The sequence below is a fragment of the Rhincodon typus genome, chromosome 3, assembly GCF_021869965.1.
Source record: "Rhincodon typus isolate 14 chromosome 3, sRhiTyp1.1, whole genome shotgun sequence".
Taxonomy (NCBI): domain Eukaryota; kingdom Metazoa; phylum Chordata; class Chondrichthyes; order Orectolobiformes; family Rhincodontidae; genus Rhincodon; species Rhincodon typus.
The window spans coordinates 121,395,130-121,416,455 of record NC_063334.1 but is presented as its reverse complement, the minus strand read 5'-3'; the positions used below and the strand labels follow the sequence as shown (position 1 = coordinate 121,416,455).

The 21,326-nt window shown below is 44.3% G+C and overlaps 1 protein-coding gene across 2 annotated transcripts in view; it reads left to right on the top strand.

The window, feature by feature from the left end:
- The first annotated feature begins 2,423 nt into the window (after positions 1-2,423).
- Positions 2,424-21,326, top strand: part of sh3bp2 (SH3-domain binding protein 2) — a 140,860-nt gene continuing 121,957 nt past the window's right edge. The window contains exons 1-2 of one of the 2 annotated variants that reach the window (XM_048618860.1): positions 2,424-2,499; positions 4,146-4,315. In XM_048618860.1, the coding sequence (XP_048474817.1) occupies positions 4,298-4,315 (18 nt within the window). In that variant the 5' untranslated portion in view covers positions 2,424-2,499; positions 4,146-4,297. Of the gene's footprint in view, positions 2,500-4,145; positions 4,316-12,819; positions 12,910-21,326 lie in introns of those variants that run through there. The other variant, XM_048618868.1, reaches the window with a different exon arrangement.

Below are 21,326 nucleotides of genomic sequence, written 5' to 3'. Positions count from 1 at the left end.
AGGCCTGACCAGTCCCCCTCCACTGATACCCTCATCCGCTTAGCCAAACTCGTCCTCACCCTCAACAACTTCTCTTTCAATTCCTCCCACTTCCTACAGACAAAGGGGGTAGCCATGGGTACCCGAATGGGCCCAGGCTATGCCTGCCTCTTTGTAGGTTACGTGGAACAATCCCTCTTCCGTACCTACACTGGCCCTAAACCCCACCTCTTCCTCCATTACATTGATGACTGTATCGGCGCCGCCTCGTGCTCCCATGAGGAGCTCGAACAGTTCATCCACTTCACCAACACCTTCCACCCCAACCTTAAGTTCACCTGGACCATCTCTAATACCTTTCTCTCCTTCCTGGACCTCTCTGTCTCCATCTCCGGTAACCACCTAGAAACCGATATCCATTTCAAGCCCACCGACTCCCACAGCTACCTAGAATACACCTCCTCCCACCCACCTTCCTGCAAAAATGCCATCCCCTATTCCCAATTCCTTCGCCTCCGCCGCATCTGCTCCCAGGTTGAGGCATTCCACTCCCGTACATCTCAGATGTCCTCGTTTTTCAAGGACCGCAACTTCCCCCACTCAGTGGTCGAGAACGCCCTTGACCGTGTCTCCCGCATTTCCTGCAACTCATCCCTCACACCCCCTCCCTGCAATAACAACCAAAACAGAATCCCCCTCGTCCTCACGTACCACCCCACCAACCTCCGGATCCAACGCATCATCCTCCGACACTTCCGCCATCTACAATCCGACCCCACCACCAAAGACATTTTTCCCTCCCCACCCTTATCTGCTTTCCGGAGGGACCACTCTCTCCGTGACTCCCTTGTCCGCTCCACACTCCCCTCCAGCCCCACCTCACCCGGCAATTTTCCCTGCAACAGCAGGAAGAGCTCCACCTGCCCCTACGCCTCCCCCCTCACCCCCATCCCAGGCCCCAAGAAGACTTTCCACATCAAGCAGATGTTCACCTGCACATCTGCTAATGTGGTATATTGCATCCGCTGTTCCCGTTGTGGCCTCCTCTACATCGGGGAAACCAAGCGGAGGCTTGGGGACCGCTTTGCAGAACGGTTCGCAATAAACAACTGCACCTCCCAATCGTGAACCATTTCAACTCCCCCTCCCATTCCTCAGATGACATGTCCATCCTGGGCCTCCTGCAGTGCCACAACGATGCTGCCCGAAGGTTGCAGGAACAGCAACTCATATTCCGCTTGGGAACCCTGCAGCCCAATGGTATCAATGTGGACTAAACAAGCTTCAAAATCTCCCCTCTCCCTACTGCATCCCAAAACCAGCCCAGCTTGTCCCCGCCTCCCTAACCTGTTCTTCCTCCCACCTATCCCCTCCTCCCACCTCAAGCCCCACCCCCATCTCCTACCTACTAACCTCATCCCGCCTCCTTGACCTGTCCGTCCTCCCTGGACTGACCTATCCCCTCCCTACCTCCCCACCTATACTCACCTTTACTGGCTCCATCCCCGCCTCTTTGACCTGTCTGTCTCCTCTCCACCTATCTTCTCCTCTATCCATCTTCTATCTCCCCCTCTCTCCCTATTTATTTCAGAACCCCCTTCCCCTCCCCCATTTCCAGAGTGTTCTGTCCTTTTGGAGAGACACAGTAATAGAATGGTAAACATCTCCGAGAATCTAAAGATCTCCAAGATAGAGCCAGCAATCCAGAAGCAGTGCTGGTCCGGATTTTTGGGATGATTTCCTCAAACACATTTCCCAGCACTGAACTAGAATTACAAACCTTCTCGGATTATCCTCCAGTCTCTGGGATCTAACTAACAACTTGATTAAAGCAGGGGTAGGCCACCTGTCTGCAATTAGCCATAGTTTGTAAGGGACCATAAACATCTCTCTGTTAGAGAAAGTAAGAGTCAAGTGGTTATAGAAACATGGAAAGTTAAATATGGGAGCAGAAGTAGGTCATTTGGCCATTTGAACCTGCTCTGCCATTCAGTATGATCATGACTGACACCCAACTCAATCCCCTGTACTAGCTTTCTCCCTATAGTCTTTGATCACTTTTGCCTCAAGAACTATATCAAACCCCTTCTCAAAAACTCCTTCTCTGTGGCAAAGAATTCCAAAGGCTCACTACTCTCTGGACGAAGAAATCTCATTTCACCTTAGCTTGAAACAGCCTAACCTGCATCCTTAAAATGTGACCCCTGGTGCTGGACTCCATAATATTTGGAACATTCTTTCAGTGTTCACTCTGTTCAGGTTTCTATGAAATTTTTACCTCCACTATTCTTCTAAACTCAGTGAATATAGTCCTAACCAATCCAGTCTCTCTTATTGCTCAAGGCTCACCGCTCCACATCGAGTACAGCTGGCCAGGAATTGCTCCTACCTCAAGCCTGTTGGAAGAATTAGCAGATTCATCAATAAGGATGGCCTCTCACTTTGTTTACTGAAGCAGCTGGTAGCAGCATTAGATTCTAGCGAATGTCTGACACTGACAGTCAAGAATTATCCAATCAGGTAATTAATTCTACAAGTGAGCAGCCAACCAGGAAAATGTTGATATGGTCAAGTTTAAAGTAACACATTGGATACAGGCACTTTTTATTCATTCATGGGACATGGGTGTAGCTGGCTGTGTCAATGTTTATTGCCCGTGCCTATTTAGCCTTGGTATTGAGCTGCCTTCTTGAAATACTGCAGTCTATGAACTGTAGGTAGCCCCCAATGCCATTAGGGAGGGAGTTCACGGATTTTGACCCAGTGACAGTGATGCAATGGCGATATATTTCCAAGTCAGGATGGTGAGTGGCTTGGAAGGGAATTTGCAGATGATGGTTTTCCCATATATCTGATATGCTTGGTGTTTGAGATGGAAGTGGTTGTGGGTTTGGAAGGTGCTGTCTAAGGAACTTTGGTGAATTTCTGCAGTAGATAGTACACACTACTGCTACTGATCATTGGTGGTGGAGGGAATGGATGTTTGTGAATGTGGTGCCAATCAAACCAGATACCCTTTTCCTGGATGGTGTCAAATGTCTTGAATGTTGTTGGAGCTGCACTCAAGCAGGCAATTGGGGAGTATTCCATCACACTGATGACTTGTGCCTTTTAGATGGTTGACAGGCTTTGGGGAATCAGGAGGTGAGTTACTTTCTGCAGGTTTCCGAGCCTTTTACAATATGATTCAGCATTCAGGAAGCTGTTTAGACAAGGTTTACCAGACTGATATCAAAAATGAGAGGATTGTCTAATGAGGAAAGGTTGTACAGGTTAGGTTTGTACATGCTAAAGTTTAGGAAGGTAAGAGGTGACTTGATTGAAATGTATAAGATCCTGAGGGGTCTTTCCACATGTGTACATGGAGAGGCTGTTTCCTCTTGTCAGAGATTCAGGAACAAAGGACTACTGTTTAAGAATAAAGTGTTGACTACTTAAGACCGAGATGGGGAAAAACATTTTCCCAAAGCTGGTGGAAGTAGAGTTTTTGAAAATGTTGAAGGACGAGGTGAATAGATTCTTGATGAGCACGGGGGTAAAAGAGTATGAGGTTGGACAGGAATGTGGAGCTGAGGGTGCAGTCAGAACTCCACTGAATGGTACAGAAGGCTCGAGGGGCTGAATGGCTCACTTCTGCTCCAATTGTATGTTTGCATATATCCGTTACAATCTGTACAGTGCCTTAAGTTGAAATAGCAGCACTACGGTGGATTGTGTTAAACACAGCAGTTGGAGGAAAATCTACTGGTTTGAAAAATGCTCTAACTGACGTGTTTCTGTATCTAGGAAATATGATACATCTGCCACATCAATTGGTACCTTCTCAATCAGTTACAGAACTGAAGAATCCAAATGGACAGAGTTGAATCTCCTCCCATTACTACAAACTTTGTTGTGTTCTGTTTCAAACGAGAGAGTAATGGAGAAGGTTTCCTATAGATGACTCACCCTGCAACTTGCAAGCGTTTCATAAATAGTTGCATCATCTGCAAATATCCAGCCACATCTAATATTAGTCTGTGTAGTATTGGTTGAAGTGAGTTTCTGTTTAAGATTAATTAGGGGCTTTTCCTGTAAATTACACTTACTTCAAAAAAGTTGATAACTAATTTTCACAAGTCAAAGTAATGAACTGACACTCTCTAACCTTACCTCCTTTTTTGAAGTTATCTGTGACTCAGTGTGCCATATTCTCACCTCTGATTCGGATGGTGTGGGTTCAAGTCCACAACGAAGCTACACTGAACCAAAGACTCTTCTCAGAAGAGATGTTAAACTGGGTCCCTGGCTGCCCTCGAAGTGGATGTAAAAAAATCTCATGGCCATCGTTTTGAAGGTGAGTAGGGGAGTCCATCCCAGTATCTTAGCTAATATTTATCCCTCAAATAAATCATTAAAAGAGATCAGCTGGCCACTATCACATTGCTGTTTGTTGGGGCTTGTCGTGTGCAATTGCCTGTGTTTATTCCTATGTTACAACAGATGCTAAGTATTTAATTCGCTGAAAAATAATTATGAAAAGTCTGGAGATGTGAAGGGTGTGGTACAGATGCAAGTTCTTTCTTCCTTTGTCACTCACCCTTTCCAGAACTGCAACAACCCACAGGAGTTATTTCTTCTCCAGTATTTCCATCCTCACATCTGAGATGAGGCAGAGTTTTGAGAGGCTTCTCTCTCAAAAGTTGAATTTCTTACATTCTTAAAAGACGAGGCTGAAACTTTGCCAACCGTCTTTAGCCAGCTGTGTCAAAATTGATAATCTTTTTCAATTTCTTTCTGATCCTTATCTTCACTGATTCCAGACTTCTGCCAAATTGAGAAAGAAAAATTCAAAGATGACGACAGACCATCTGTGATTCATTTACAAAGTTAACAATAGTAATAGTGGGAGGTTTGAACACACTTGGGGATCTGTTTGAGTACCTCATTACTCAAATACAGAAAATTTAAGAAAAGGCGCATAATTGTGTAAAGACATGTGGCAGGTCAGAAGATTGAACAGAAACAGCAAAGAATGACTAACAGATTCATAAGGAGGGAAAAATTAAAATGTGAGAGAAAGCTAACTGGAACTATAAATAAAGATAGAAGTATTTATAATAATCAACAAGGAAAATAGTTAACAAAGTGAACAATGGACCCCAAATTCTTTGATCCCTTTGGTCCTAAACGCTTTATCCCAACTCTTTGAAATGATGTACATTTCTGGCCTTGACTGCTTTCTGTGGTAGAGAATTTGTACCACTCTCTGGTGAAGAAATTTCTTCTAATCACAATCCTAAATGGTTTACCCCATATTCCTGATTCTGAACTGCCCTGCCAACAGGAACATCCTTCCTGCATCCACCCTGTCTAGTCTTGTTAAGATTTTTTTAAGCTTTCTATGAGATCCTCCATCATTCTTCTGAGCTGCAGTGAATATAATTCCAACCAATTTAACTTCTCCTCATACAGTCAGTCCTGCCATCCCAGGAATCAGTCTTGTAAACTTTCACTACACTGCCTCCATAGCCAGGACATCCTTCTTCAGATAAAGAGATCCAAAACTAAGACAATACTCCAGCGGTGGTCCTACCAAGGCCCTCTAAAACTGTAATAAGACATCCCTGTTCGTGTACTCAAATCCTCTCACTATGAAGGCTAACATACCATTTGCTTTTGAAATAACTCCACAGAGGCCGGTATTCCATCACCAAATCAATCTTTATTTGCACATGGAAAGTCCTTGACACTGATCCAGCTTCCTCAGAGCCAGCTTTTGGAGTGAACAGAGCCTCTGACACTCCTGATTATATCTGTCAGCCAGGGCTCCCTGATTGGACCAGATTAACAACCCCAATCAGGGAAGTCATGTTCTACTAAGTCCACCTGGCTGACCTCATTACCGTCATTACATCCTTCCCCCTCTGAGACCTAGGACATAAGCCAGTTCTTTTTTTTGTAGCTCCTCCTGGAGTGTTTTAGCACCGGGTCAGGTTCCTCCAACTCTGCCTCTGATATGGGCAGCGTGTAACGCAGTGTAGCTCACCTCTTGCGCCCGGAGTGTCTCAGAAGAAATTCATTCTCCTCTTCAGGCAGCAAATGCATTGAGGTGGGACATCCACCATATCCATCTCAGATTCTGAGATATCTTCAATGTTTGACAGAGAGGGAGAACCCGTGGATTCCAGAACAGTCAGAAAGGCTTTTGCGGAACCGGGCGCATTTTGTTCCCACACCATTTGCGAGTTTATAGCTTTCAGATGGTCCATGTGCTTGTTCAGGACCATTGCACCCACCTGAACTTTATATGTCACTGGTCCAGACCATGTGTCGATCATGTCTCTTACCCTTACAGTGCCATTCCAGTGGTTCCTACACCAAACTTTGTCCCTGAAATAAATGGTCTCTCTCGCTTAGCAGAGTCTTCTGTCTGGTATTGGTATTCCAGATGCCATTTCACTGTTTGCCCCCAGGTCCGGGTAGATCAGATTTAACATAGTGCAGAGTCTTCTCCCCATTGAATGATGGATGGTATGGAACTGTCTTTAGATGTCAAGTACCGTTCAACTTTAGGAAATACTCAAATTCCCTGCTGTCAAATGATAACCTGTCATCTGTGACCGATGGGAGTCTGTGTATTGTTAAATATGTGTGCAGTTTTTCTATCGTCGTTCCCATGTTTGACAAATTAACTCTATGCTCCTCAAAAGCCTTTCCAACTGTTGCAGAAGCTGTCTGTCAAGCATTAAAGAGATCTCGGAATCTGAGATGGATATGGCGGATGTCACTGCTTTGATGCCTTTGCCACCTGAAGAGGAGAATGAATTTCTTTCAAGACGCTCTGGACGCTAGAGGCGAGCTACTGTGTGCTACACACTACTCGTATTTGAGACAGAGTTGGAGGAACCTGATCCGGTGCTAAAACACCCCAGGAGGAGCTACAAAAAAATGAACTGGCCTATCTCCTTGGACTAAGAGGGGGAGGGATGTAGTGATTGTCACAAGGTCAGCCAGGTGGACCTCATAGAATATGAGTTCCCTGATTGGGGCTGTTAGCCTGGTCCAAACAGGGAGCCCTGTCAGGAGTGTCAGCCATCCTGTTCATTCTGAGAGCTGGCTCTGAGAGAGCCAGATCAGTGTCAAGGACTCTTCATTATAAATATAGAGTGACTTGCTGATGGGATACTGGCCTTTGTGGAGTTATTTCAGTGGTTCTGCTGGAATGGCTCATTCACATTCCTATATTCTCAGTATTCCTTTATTTCTGCCATTATATGAGTTTGTGTATTTTAATGCCTGAGAACACACCTGTTTTACTGCTTGCATGTGCTTGTTGTCAGGTGTGTATATGTGTTGTGCATAGTCGCAGGTCAATTTATCAGTGTGGGTGTTAATGCACATGGGTCAATAGATGTGTGTGTAAATGTGTTCATTCACACATGTACTTACACATACACAGTTCTATGTCATAAAGTTTTTAAAACATGGTAAAAGACCCTTCAGCCCATAGAACACAGAGCATAGAACAGTACAGCACAGGAATGGGCCCTTTGGTCCACAACGTCGTACCAAACTCGAAGCCAAATGAAACTAATCCCTCCTGCCTGCCATTGGTGCATATCTTTCCATTCCTCGCATATTCATATGCTTATCTAAAAGTCCCTTAAATATCCCGTTTGTTTCTGCCTCCACCACCACCCCTGGCAGTACGTTCCAGACTCTTACCACTGTCTGTGTAAAAAACTTGCCCCTCACATCTCCTTTGAACTTGCCTCCTTTCACCTTAAGCGCAGACCCCTTACTTTTAGACATTTCACATCTGGGAGAAAGATTCTGACCGTCAACCCTATCTGCATCCCATAATGTTATAGAGTTCTATCAAGTCTCCCCTCAGCTTCCAATGCTCCAGAGAAAACAACCCAAGTTTTTCTGGCCTCTCCTTACAGCTCATATACTCTAATCTAAGCATCATTCTGGTAAACCTCTTCTGTACCTTCTCCAAAACCTCCACATCCTTGCTATAATGTGGCCACCAGAATTGAACGCAATAATCTAAATGTGGCCTAACCAAAGTCTCATAAAGCCGCAATATGACACCCTGACTTTTGTACTCAATTCCCTGACCAATAGCAGCAAGCTTGTCATACGCTTTCTTTACCACCCTATCCACTTGCATGGCCACTTTCTCGGAGCTATGGACTTGAACCCTAAGATCCTGCTGTACATCAATGCTGTTCAGAGTCCTGCCATTAACTGTATACTTTTCCTTAACATTTGATCTCCCAAAGTGCAGCATCTCACACTCACCCGGATTAAAATCCATCTGCTATTTCTCCGCCCATATCTGCAACTGACCAATATCACGCTGTATCCTTTGACAGCCTTCTACACTATCCACAAATCCACTGATCTTTGTATCATCTGCAAACTTACTAACCCACCCATTTACATTTTCATCAAAGTCATTTATATATATCACAAACAGCAGAGGACCTAGTATGGATCCCTGTGCACTACCACTAGTCACGGGCCTCCAGCCTGAAAACACCCTTCCAGTAATATCCTCTGCCTTCTGTGGGCAAGCCAATTCTGAATCCACATGGCCAAGTCACTGTGGATCCCATGCATCTTAATCTTCTGGATCAACCTACCATGAGGGACCTCGTTGGAAGCCTTAATAAAATCCGTGTAAACAACATCCACTGCTCCATGCTCATAGATCACCTTTGTCACCTCCTCCAAAAATTCAATCAAGTTAGTAAGACATGACCTGCCCTGCACAAAGCCTTGCTGACTGTCTCTAATTAGATCATGCTTTTCCAAATGTCTATAAATACCATCCCTAAGAATTCTCTCCAATAGCTTCCCAACCACCGACGTAAGGGTCACTGGTCTGTAGTTTCCTGAGTCGTCCTTATTTCCCTTCTTGAACAGAGGAACAACATTAGCTACTCCCCAGTCCTCTGGGACCTCTCCAGTGGCTAGTGAGGATACAAAGATCTTAGTCAAGGACCCAGCAATCTCCTCTCTTACCCCTCTCAGTAACTTGGCGTAGATAATATTGGGCCCTGGGGACTTATTCACCTTAATGCTCTTCAAGAGGTCCAACAGCACTTCTTTCTTAATCTCAAAATGCCCCAGCATATTAGCATGCTCCACACAAATCTCACTATCGTCCATATCCTTCTCCTCGGTGAATACCGGTGTGAAGTACTTATTTAGGATATCACCCACATCCTCTGTCTCCAAGCAAAAGTTCTCTCCTTTATCCTTGAATTGTCCTACCTACTCCCTAGTTATCCTTTTGTTTTTAATGTAACTGTAGAATGTCTTGGGATTCTCTTTAACCCTACTTGCCAAGGTCATTTCATGGCCCCTTGTTGCTCGCCTAATTCCCTGCTTGAGTACTTTCCTGATTTCCTTATATTCCTCTCGGGCCCTGTCTGATTTTAGCTTTCTAAACATTACATATGTTTCTTTTTTCCGTTTCGACTAAATTCACAACCTCCCTCGTTATCCAAAACTCCATTACCTTGCTATCTTTGTCCTTCCTCCTTACTGGAACATGCTAATGAACTCTCATCAGCAGGTCTTTAAACAATTCCCATCATGTCCATACATCAAGTATCTATTTTAGTTCCATTTTCCAACACTTGGCCTGTAACTATGTATGCTGTGGCATTTCAAGTGCTCATTTAAATACTTCTAAAATGTCTTGAGGGTTCCTGCCTTTACCACCATTTTTGGCACTGACTTCCAGATACCCACCATCCTCTGAGTGAAAAATGTTTTCACCAAATCCCGTCTAAACCTTCTGTCCTTTATGTTAAAACTATGTCCCTTGGTTACTGTTCCCTGTGCTAAGGGGAAAGGATTTTCCCCATCTACTCTGTCTATGCCCCACAGAACTTCATACTACTCAATCATATGAACCCCCCCACCCCTGTTCTAAGGAAAACAACCCCAGCCTATCTAGTCTGTCTTCATAGATGAGTCACTCCAACCCAGGCAATATCCTGATGAATTTCCTCTGCACCCTGTCTAATGCAATCACATACTTCCTACAGTGTGGTAACCAGATTTGCACACAGTACTCCAGCTGTGGCCTAACTAACATTATGCAGCTCCATCATAACCTCCTTGCTCTTGAATTCAATATCTTGACTGATCAAGTTAGATATTCCATAATGACTTCTAAACCACCTCATCTACTTGTCTTATGACCTTGAAGGATCTATGGACATCCATATTAAGGTCCCTCTGATCTTCAGTACTTCCAGGGTCCTGCCATTCATATGTATTCCCTTGCCTTGTTAGTCCTTCCAAAATGCATCACCTCACTCTTTTCAGCATTAAATTCCATTGCCAGTGTTCAGCCCATCTGACCAGTGTGTCTATATCATCCTGTAGGTTAAGGCTTTCCACTTCACTACTTAACACACCACCAATTTTTGTGTTATCTGCAAACTTACTGATCATAACTCCTCTATTCATGTCTAGATCATTAATGTGTGCTACAAGCAGCAAGGGACCCAGCAACAAACTCTGTGGTATGCCACTGGACACAGGCTCCTTGTCTTGAAAAAACCCTTCGATCATCATCCTCTGCTTCCTGCCACTAAGCCAATTTTGGATCCATTTCGGCAAATTGTCTTGGATCCCGTGGACTCTATGCTTCTTAATTAGTTTGCCTGCTAGCCCTTGTCAAAAGGCTTACTGAAGTCCATGTTGACTACCCTATCATTTGCACTACCCTCATCTACACACCTAATCAGCTCCCTGAAAAATTCATTCCAATTTGTGAGAAATGATCTCCTCCTTTCAAACCATGTTGACTATCTTTGATTAATCCTTGCCTTTCTAAATGGAGATTCTGTTTCTGAGAATTTTTTTTCCAATAGCATCCCTACTACTGATAGAAGACTTACATTTCCCACTAGCCTGGCTTTACTCCCTAAGAATAGGTCCAACACTGTCCTATCTCTTATAGGACTTTCTATATGTTGGTGGATGCACACACTCAAGATCAGTGTTTGTGCAGATATGCACACTCATGGGTCAATGCAAAAGTGACCATAGCCCTGCTCTCTCATTAAAGAGAAATAACTGGTGGTGGTTTAGCCTGAGGGTCACCACACCTCTGGTGGCAGGAGAGCCCTTTGTGGTAACCTCAGCCAGAGTAAAAAGTGAACACATACTGTTGGCATCAAAAACCAGCTATCCAGCCAATTGAGTTAACCAATGGGCAATAGGACTATGTCTGTAGATGTTCACAAGTAGGTCAGCTTGTGTGTGCATGGATGTACACACATGGGTCAGTTTGTGTGAATGTAGATGTACACACATGGGTCAGTATGTGTGAGTGTGTGTGGATGTACACACATGGGTCAGAGTGTGCGAATGTAGATGTACACACAAGGATCAGTGAGTGTGTGTATGTATACGTAGATGGATACACACGGGTCTGTGTGTGTGTGTGTGAGTGCAGGTGTACACACATGGGTCAGTGTGTGTGTGAGTGTAGATGTACATACATGGGTCAGTATTTGTGTGTGTCTGTGTGCTTGTGTAATGTACACAAAAGGTCAGTGTGTATATGCTTAGATGTACACACGGGTCTGTGTGTGTTTGTGTAGATTTGCACACATAGGTCAGTGTGTGTGTGTGAGTGTAGAGGCACACACATAGGTCTCTGTGTGTGTGTGTGTGTGTATGTAGATGTACACACATGGGTCAGTGTATGTGTGAATGTGTGTGTTTGTGTAGATGTACACATATAGGTCAGTGTGTGTGTGTAAGTGTAGATGTACACACATGGTCAACATATTTGTGTTTAAATGTACACATGGGTCAGTGTGCATGTGTTTCTGTAGATGTATACATATAGGACAGTGTATGTGTGGATATAAACACACGAATCAGTGCATCTGTGATTAGGTATACACACATAGATCTGTGTGTGTGTGGAATACACACATGTGTCAGGGTGTATGAGAGTAGACGTACACACATGGTCAGCAAATGTACACACGGGTCAGTATGCGTGTGTTTCTGCAGATGTATACACATAGGTTAGTGTGTGTGGATATAAACACACAGATAAGTGTGTCTGTATTTAGATGTACACACATACGTCTGTGTGTGTGTGTATATATACACACATGGGTCAGTTTGTCTGTGTTTAGATGGACACACATGGGGTCAGTCTATGCGTGCACGCGTGTGTAGATGTACACAAACGGGTCAGTGTATGAGTGTGTAGATGTACACAAACGGGTCAGTGTACGAGTGTGTAGATGTACACATGGGTCAGTGTATGAGTGTGTAGATGTACACATGGGTCAGTGGTTGTGCGCTTGTAATGATGGTGTTGGCCTCATCTGACAGCTTCACTGTCATTTTATTTCGAAACTTTTTGAAATCAGCTCAAATTCACTCCAAACTGCAAGGTGGGATGTGATTTGCTGTGGAGAGAGTTGAGGAGTCTTATCCATGATGCTAACTCTGTAGTTTGTGTCACTGACCAGCCGTCAGTCAGTATGCCCCTGGTTTCTGTTCCTGCTCTTTCTGCCCGGCGCTTACATGCTGAATGGAAAGGCCAGTGGCAACAGGAGTCTCGTGCCCAGGCTGCTCTCTGTCGGATACCCTACCTTGCCCCCTCCGCCAAACCCCCCATCCCCAGGGTTAACTCCGGGGGCAGCATTAACTCATTGCACCTGCAGTTTCTAACAGTTGCCCGACAAGGCGTCAGTGAGCATTTTTTTTGAAAGCATAAAGTCAAACCCCTTCAAAGGAACTGAGTCAGCGGATTCAGTTGAGGAAGTTGAGAGAGAGAGAGAGCAGTGTTGGCTCAGAGACTCAGCGAGTCAGTGGGACCGTTCGCGTTCCGGATTGGAACACCGAACTGTTGCCCTTCCAACTGATCACTCTCATGGAAGCTTTGCTCAGGTACAGTGCCATGGCTAATGTCTTTTTTTTAATCAAAAAGAGAATTCGAGACAGGTAGAGTTGAAACCTCAGAACAGAGGGAGAGATGAATTATAAACTCAGAGGCTTGTAGGTTGAGTTCTAACTACGCGCTTGGAAGGTTTTCGCCTCCAGATGTAGTGAAAATAGCGTTTGTCCCGGACATGAGTCGGACTGTGATCTGTCCCCAGCGTTTATTCAGTGAGGTGACAGTCTGTTTACTGAGTGGAGATGAAAATCAAACAGGGCGACAGGGAGCACAGGAACAGAAAACAAATGTCAATATTTACATGTCATAAATTATTTAAAGAATTTAAGGATTTGATGACCATTCGGCCCAATCCTAGTCGGGAAATTTAATTGTAATTTGATTATTTTAAAATGAAATCCAGAAAAGGCTGGAAGCGCTGAGTATCCATGAAGTGAGACTGGGACAATCTCATGGTGCTGTTGAGGATCCTTCACATTTTCTATTCACTCGTAGGATCTGGGAATCTCGCTGGGCCAGCATTTTATTGTCCGTCCTTAGTTGCCCATCAGAAGGTGGTGGTGAGCTACTTTCTTGAACCGCTGCAGTCCACATATAGTGGGTTGACCCACAATGGTGTAAGCGAGGGAATTCCAGATTTTGATCCAATGACGGTGAAGGAACAGGGGATATATTTTCAAATCGGGATGGTGAGTGGCTTGGAGGGGAACTTGCGGGGGGTGATGTTTCCATGTATCTGCTGCTCTTGTCCTTCTAGATGGAAGTGGTCGTGGGTTTGGAAGGTGCTCTCTGAGGATCTTTGGTGAATTTCTGCAGTGCATCTTGTAGATAGTACACACTGCTGCTACTGAGTGTCGGTGGTGGAGGGAGTGAGTGCTTGTGGATGTGGTGCCAATCAAGCGGCTGCTTTGTCCTGGATGGTGTAAAGCTTCTTGAGTGTTGTTGGGGCTGCACTCATCCAGGCAAGTGGGGAGTATTCCATCACACTCCTGACTTGTGCCTTGTAGATGGTGGACAGGCTTTGAGGAGTCAGGAGGTGAGTTACTTGCCGCAGTATTCCTAGCTTCTAACCTGCTGTTGTAGCCACTGTGTTAATGTGGTGAGTCCAGTTGAGTTTTTGGTCAATGGTAACCCCCAGGATGTTGATAGTGGGGGATTCAGTGATGTTAATGCCATTGAATGTCAAAGGGCAGTGGTTAGATTGTCCATTATTGGAGATGGTTGTAACCTGGCATTTGTGTGACACAATTGTTATTTGCTACTTGTCAGCCCAAGCCTGGATATTCTCCAGATCTTGTTGCATTTGAACATGGACTGCTTCAGTATCTGAGGAGTTGTGAATGGTGCTGAAAATAGTGTAATCATCAACGAACACCCCCACTTCTGACCTCATTTAATTTTAATTCACTCGTGGGACATAGGCATCGCTGGTTGGGCCAGTGTTTATTGCCCATCCCTAGTTCCTCTTGAGAAGGTGGTAGTGAGCTGCCTTCTTGAACTGCTGTGGTCCACATGCTGAAGGATGACCCAACAATGCCGTTAGGGAGAGAATTCCAGTACTGTGACCCAGCGACAGTGAAGGAATGGCAATATATTTCCAATTCAGGATGGTGAGTAGCTTGGAGGGGAACTTGCAGGGGGTAGTGTTCCCATCTATCTGCTGGCTTTGTCCTTCAAGATGGAAGTGGTTATAAGTTTGGAAGGTGCTGTCTAAAGATCTTTATATTGGAGACTAGGTCATTTATGAAGTAATTGAAGAGGGTTGGGCTGAGGGCATGACCCTGAAGAACTCCTGCAGAGATGTCCTGGAGCCAAGAAAACTGACCTCCAACAACAATGACCATCTTCCAATGTGCATATGACTCCAACCAGCAGAGAGTTTGCCCCCGATGTCCATAGATTCAAGTTGTGTTAGGGTTCCTTGATGCCACACTCGGTCGAATGCAACCTTGATGTTACTCCCACCTCACCTCTAGAATTCAGCTCTTTTGTCTATGTTTGAACCAAGACTGTAGTGAGGTCAGGAGTTGAGTTGCCTTGGTGGAACCCAAACTGGATGCCACTGAACTGCTTATTGGTGAGCAGGTGTTGCTTGATAGAACTGTTGTTGACAATTTCTGCCATTTTACTGATGATCATGTGCATGGTGGGGGTGAATGAACGGTGGTAATTGGCCACATTGGATTTAGCGTCATAGAGAGATAAAACACTGAAACAGACCCTTTGGCCCAACACATCCACGCTGACCAGACGTCCGAATCTGACCTAGTCTCATTTGCGAGCATTTGGCCCACATCCCTCTAGACGCTTCCTATTCATATACCCATCCAGATGTCTTTTAAATGTTGTAATTGTACCAGCCTCCACCACTTACTCTGGCAGCACATTCCATACACGCAAAACCCTCTGAGTGAAAAAGTTGCCCCTTAGGTGCCTTTTATATCTTGCCCCATTCACCTTAAACCTATGCCCTGTAGTTTTCGACTCTCCATCCTGGGGAAAAGACCTTGTCTTTTTACCCTATCCATGGCCCTCATGATTTTATGAACCTCTATAAGGTCACCCGTCAGCCTCCGATGCTCCAGGGAAAATAGCCCCAGTCTATTCAGCCTCTCCCTATAGCTCAAATCGTTCAACCCTGGCAATATCCTTATAAATCTTTCCTGAACCCTTTCAAGTTTCACAACATTTCTCCTATAGCACGGAGACTGGTTGATGCTCTCGACCATCTCCACCTCAGTTCCATTGATGTAGATAAGAGCTATTCACCCTATCCATGTTCTTCTTTATTTTATAAACATCTATAAGGTCACCCTTCAATCCCTGATGCTTCAGGGAAAAGAGCCCCTGCCAATTTAGCATCTCTGTGTAGCTCAAACCCCTCAGTCCTGGCACCATCCTTGTAAACCTTTTCTGCACCTTTTCAAGTTTAACAACATCTTTCCTGTAGAAGGGTGACCAGAATTGTATGCAGTATTTCAGAAGTGGCCTCACTAATGTCCTGTACAGCTGCAACATGACATCCCAACTCCTAAACTCTATGCACTGAACAATGAAGGCAAGCATACCAAAGGCCTTCTTCCCCGTCATGTCTACCTACGGCTCCACTTTCAAGGACCTATGCACCTGCACCCTTAGATCTCTTTGTTGGCAACACTCCCCAGGACTCTACCATTAACTGTATAAGCCCTGCCCTGGTTTCTTAACAAAATGCAACATCTCACATTTATCTAAATTAAACTCCGTCTGCCATTCCTCAGCCCGCTGGCCCATCTAATCAGCTGTTGTACTCTGAGACAATCTTCCTCATTGTCCACTGCAACACCTATTTCGGTATCATCTGTAAACTTACCAACCATACCTCCTATATTCACATCCAAATCATTTATATAAATGATGAAAAGCAGTGGACCTAGCACTGATCCTTGTGGCAACCACTGGTCACAAGCCTCCATTCCAAAAAACTACCGTCCACCACCACCCTCTTTTTCCTACCTTCAACCCTTTTGTATCCAATTGGCTAGCTCCCCCTGGATCCCATGCAATCTAATCTTTCTAACCAGACTACTATGTGGAATCTTGTCAAATGCTTTGCTAAAGTCCATATAGGCAATGTTTACTGCTCTGCCTTCATTAGTCTTCTTTGGCCCCTCTTCAAAAATCTGAATCAAGTTAGTCAGATACAATTTCCCATGTACAAAGCCATGCTGACTATCCCTAATCAGTCCTTGCCTTTCCAAATTCATGTCAATTCTGTCCCTCAGAATCCCCTCCAACAACTTACCCACCACTGATATAAAGTTCACTGTTCTATAATTCCCTGTTCTTTCCTTACAGCCTTTCCTAAATAATGGCACCACATTAGCCAACCTCCAGTCTGCCAGCACCTCACCAAGTGGGTATGGAAGGGGCCCAGCAATCACTTCCCTAGTTTTCCACAGAGAGGTCTGGGAAACAAAGTTCTGATCAGGTCCCAGGAATTTATCTACCTTTATGTGTTTTAAGACCTCCAGCATCTGTTCTGCTGTAATATGAACTCTTTTCAAGATATCATTATTTATTTCTCCAAGTTCCCTGGCTATCAAGTCCTTCTCCACATTAAATACTGTGTACAGGACAGACCTGGGCAATTTTCCACATTAATGAGTAGATACCAGTGTTGCAACTGTACTGGAACAGCTTGGTTAGGGGAGCAGCAAGTTCTGGAGCACAAGTCTTCAGTACTATTGCTGAAATGTTGTCAGGGCCCGTAGCGTTTGCTGTATCCAGTGTCTCCAACCGTTTCTTGATATGACGTGAAGTGAATCGAATTGGCTGATGGCTGGTATCTGTAATGCTGGGGACCACTGGAGGAGGCCAAGATGGATCATCCTCTTGGCACTTCTGGCTGAAGATTACTGTGAAAGCTTCAGCCATATCTTTTGCACTGATGTGCTGGGCCCTTCCATCATTGAGGATGGGGATATTTGTGGAGCTTCTTTCTCCAGTGAGTTGTTTAATTGTCCACCACCATTCACGACTGGATGTGTTGGGGCTGCAAAGCTTCGATGTGATTCATTGGTTATGGGGTCACCTCACTCTATCTATCATTTGCTGCTTTCGCTGTTTGGCGTGCAAGTAGTCCTGTTTGGTGGCTCTACCAGGTTTACGCCTCATCTTCAGGTATGCCTGGTACTGCTCCTGGCATGCCCTCCTGCACTCTCCATTGAACCAGGGTTGATATCCTGGCTTGATGGTAATAGTTGAGTGGGGGATATGTCAGGCCATGACGTTACAGATTGTGCTGGAGTACAATTCTGCTGCTATTGATGCCCACAGGACCTCATGGATGCCCAGTCTTGAGTTGCTAGATCTGTGCAAAGTCTGATCCATTTAGCACAGTGATAGTGCCACACAACATGATGAAGGTTATTCTCAATGTGAAGGCGGGACTTCGTCTCCACAAGGACTGTGTGGTGGTCAATCTTACTGATACTGTCATGGACAAATACATGCAGCTGGCAGATTGGTGAGGATGAGATCAAGTATGTTTTTCCCTCTTGCTCTTTCCCTCACCACCTGCTGCAGACCCAGTCTAGCAGCTATGTCCTTTAGGACCCAACCAGCTCGATCAGTAGTACTGCTGCCGAGCCACTCTTTGTGGTGGACTTTGAAATCCCCTTCTCAGAGTACATTTTGCACCCTTGCCACTCTCAGTGCTTCCTCCCAGTGTTGTTCAACGTGGAGGAGTACTGATTCATCAGCAGAAGGAGGGCTGTACACGGTAACCAGAAAGTTTCCTGATTAACCTGAAGCCATGAGACTTCATGGGATCCAGTGTCAATGTTTAAGACTCGCAGGGCAACTCCCTTCCGACTGCATACCACTTTGCCAGTGGGACAGGACATATTCAGGGATGGTGATGGTGGTGTCTGGGATATTGTCTGTGAGGTATGATTCCACGAGTATGACTATGTCAAGCTGTTGCTTGACTAGTCTGTGAAACAGCTCTCCCAATTTTGGCACTAGCCCCCAGATGTTAGTGAGGAGGACTTTGCAGGATCAATAGGGCTGTTTCTGCCGTTGTCTTTTCTGGTGCCCAGGATGATGCCAAGTGGTCTGTCCAGTTTCATTTCTTTGAGACTTCATAGCGATTATTACAACTGAATGGCTTTCTATGCCATTTCAGAGAGCAGTTGAGAGTCTACCACATTGCTATGGGGTCTGGAGCCACACAAAGGCCAGACAAGGTGAGGATGCCCCCGAAGGATATTAGTGAACCATATGGGTTTTTCCAACAATTGACAGTGGTTTCATGATTGTCAATAGATTCTTAATTCCAGATGTTCTTTATTGAATTCACATTCCACCATCTGCCATGGTGGGATTCAAATCCAGGTCTTCAGAACATTAGCCAAGTTTCCGGTTTTATTGTCTAGCAATAATACCATTAGGCCATCGCCTCCTTCCACATTACTGTCTTGATGAACATTTCCAGCTATTTTTGTGGTTTTATTCCACATTCCAACAAATGGTATTTACATAAAATCAGGACTTTACTCCCTAAACCTTTTCCTCTCTTTGAAATTTCATCTGATCACCTGTCTTGAATGGTACAGTAAGGAATTGGAAAGGTAAATCAGATGTTAGCAATCATTGTTAGATGGAGTATTAACGTATGGCTGTCTTCCTACACTTGCACAGAGCTGTGAGGAGAGACTGTACCTAAAGTATCGCAGACAGTTTTGAACATCTTACTTACATTTCTAATCAACCTGTTCAGACACACCGCTGGAGCAGGTGGGACTTGAACCCAGAGTTGGAACACTACATTGTGCCAAAAGACTCCTCAAAAAGAAAGATCTACTTGCATTGGAGACAATGCAGAAAATATGCACTCAACTGATCCTGGGATGGAGGAGTTGTCTTAGGAGGAAGTTTTGAACAGGTTAGGCCCGTATCCACTGGAGTTTTGAACAATGAGAGTAAATCAGTTAATGGACAAAAAGATGAATGGAAACCAAAAAGACTGCGGATGCTATAAATCAGGAACAAAAATAAAACAAAGAAAAACATTTTTTCTTCCCAGATGCTGCCAGACCTGCTGAGCTTTTCCAGCAGTTTTGTTTTTGTTGTTGAGAAAGATGAATGGGTTAAGTCAAGAGTAGAAGTTCAGGATTTCTAGGTATAGATAGAGGGAGGAAATGGTCAAGTACCTGTGCAGACAATGGCAACTGAAGACACAACAGTCTTCCCCACAGCACCCACTGATCCAAAGTATTTCCAATAATTTATGCTATTGTTAGCTTTCTTCAGCACCACTTAAACTTTTCAATTCTCTGTAAACGGACAGTATTTGACAGAATTTCTTACATTGGTAATTGATATAGAAAAACTTCCATTTCTGTTGCGTTTTTAAAAACTTATGGCTGTTCCAAAGTAGCTAATGAATTGCTTTCGACCTGTTGTTTCACAAGCCTACAATTCCCAGAACTCTGCATTCCAACTAATTTTGGCCTTTTCAACACTCCCTGACTTGAGTCACCATTGATGGCCTTAATCAATCTAAGTGCTAAAGTCTGGAATTCCCGGTTCTCTCTCCCTCTTTAAGGTGCTCTTTAAAAATCTACCTGTTTGATTAAATGTTGGTCGTCTGATCTAATATCAACTTATGAGCTAATTCCTGGAAAGTACCTCAGGCTGTTTCCTTATCTAAAAGGTGCTATGTAAATCGGATTTCCTGATGTTGTTGGGATGTAGGAAGTGAAGCAACCGATAAACACAGAGCAAGCAACCACAGACTGGAAGGAGCTAATTTGCATTAATGATATTGGTTGGGGGATGACTATTGCTAAGAATTTCAGGAAGAAATCCCCTGCTCTTCTTTGAGACAGGACCATTGGACTTCTAAACACATTGCACTGGATTGTCAGTTTGGATTTTTTGTACAAGTTTCTGGAATTGGATTTGAAATCATGCCTCCAAGGTTACTAACAGCCAAGGTTAACAACTATCTCAGTGACACGTACTATGGTGTTGATAAAAGAAATGAAATCTGGCAGTTGGGAAAATATTGATAATGTAAAACAAATAATTGGCATTATTTTCTGAGTTACTTCACTGATCTATCTTACCTGTATGACCAAGTGTTGTCTTTAATTTTTATTAGTTCATGGGATATGAAAATCACTGGCTAGGCCAGTATTTATTGCCCACCAGTAAATGTCCTTGTTGCTTCTTCAACTGATGCAATTCATTTGAAGTAGGCATACCTACAGTGTCAGGATTTTGACCCAGTGACAGTGAAGATGCAGAGACATAATTTTCAATTTGGGATAGAATGTGTTTTGGAGGAGAACCTGCCAGTGGAGTTGTTCCTGTGCACCTACAGCTCTTGTTCTTCTAGGTGGTAGAGGCTATGGGTTTGACTGGGATGATTTGACCCCAACAGCCCCAACCAACTTCTCTCGTTCTTCAGGCCAATGGGGAATTTGTTTGATTACCACTGACTTCAATTTTACAACATACTGCACTTGGTTATATACTGCCTTGGTGTCATGGGCACTCCTGCTTTCATCACTGGAATCAGGTCTTTTGTCTATATTAAGACAGAAGCTGTAATAAACTCTGAAGCTGAGTGGTTCTGGCAGAAGTTAAACCAAGCATCAGTGAGGAGGTTATTACTGAGTAAGTGCTGTGTCATAACATTGATAACAGCTTTCACCAGTTTTCTGATGATTGAGAGTAGTCTGATGGAGCAGTAACTGGCTAGATTGGATTTGTCCTTTTTTTTTGTACACAGGACATACCTGGGCAATTTTCCACATTGTCGGGTAGATGTCAGGTGGTGGGTATACTGAAACAGATTAGCTAAGGGCAACAAAGTGCAGGGCTGGATGAACACAGCAGGCCAAGCAGCATCATAGGAGCA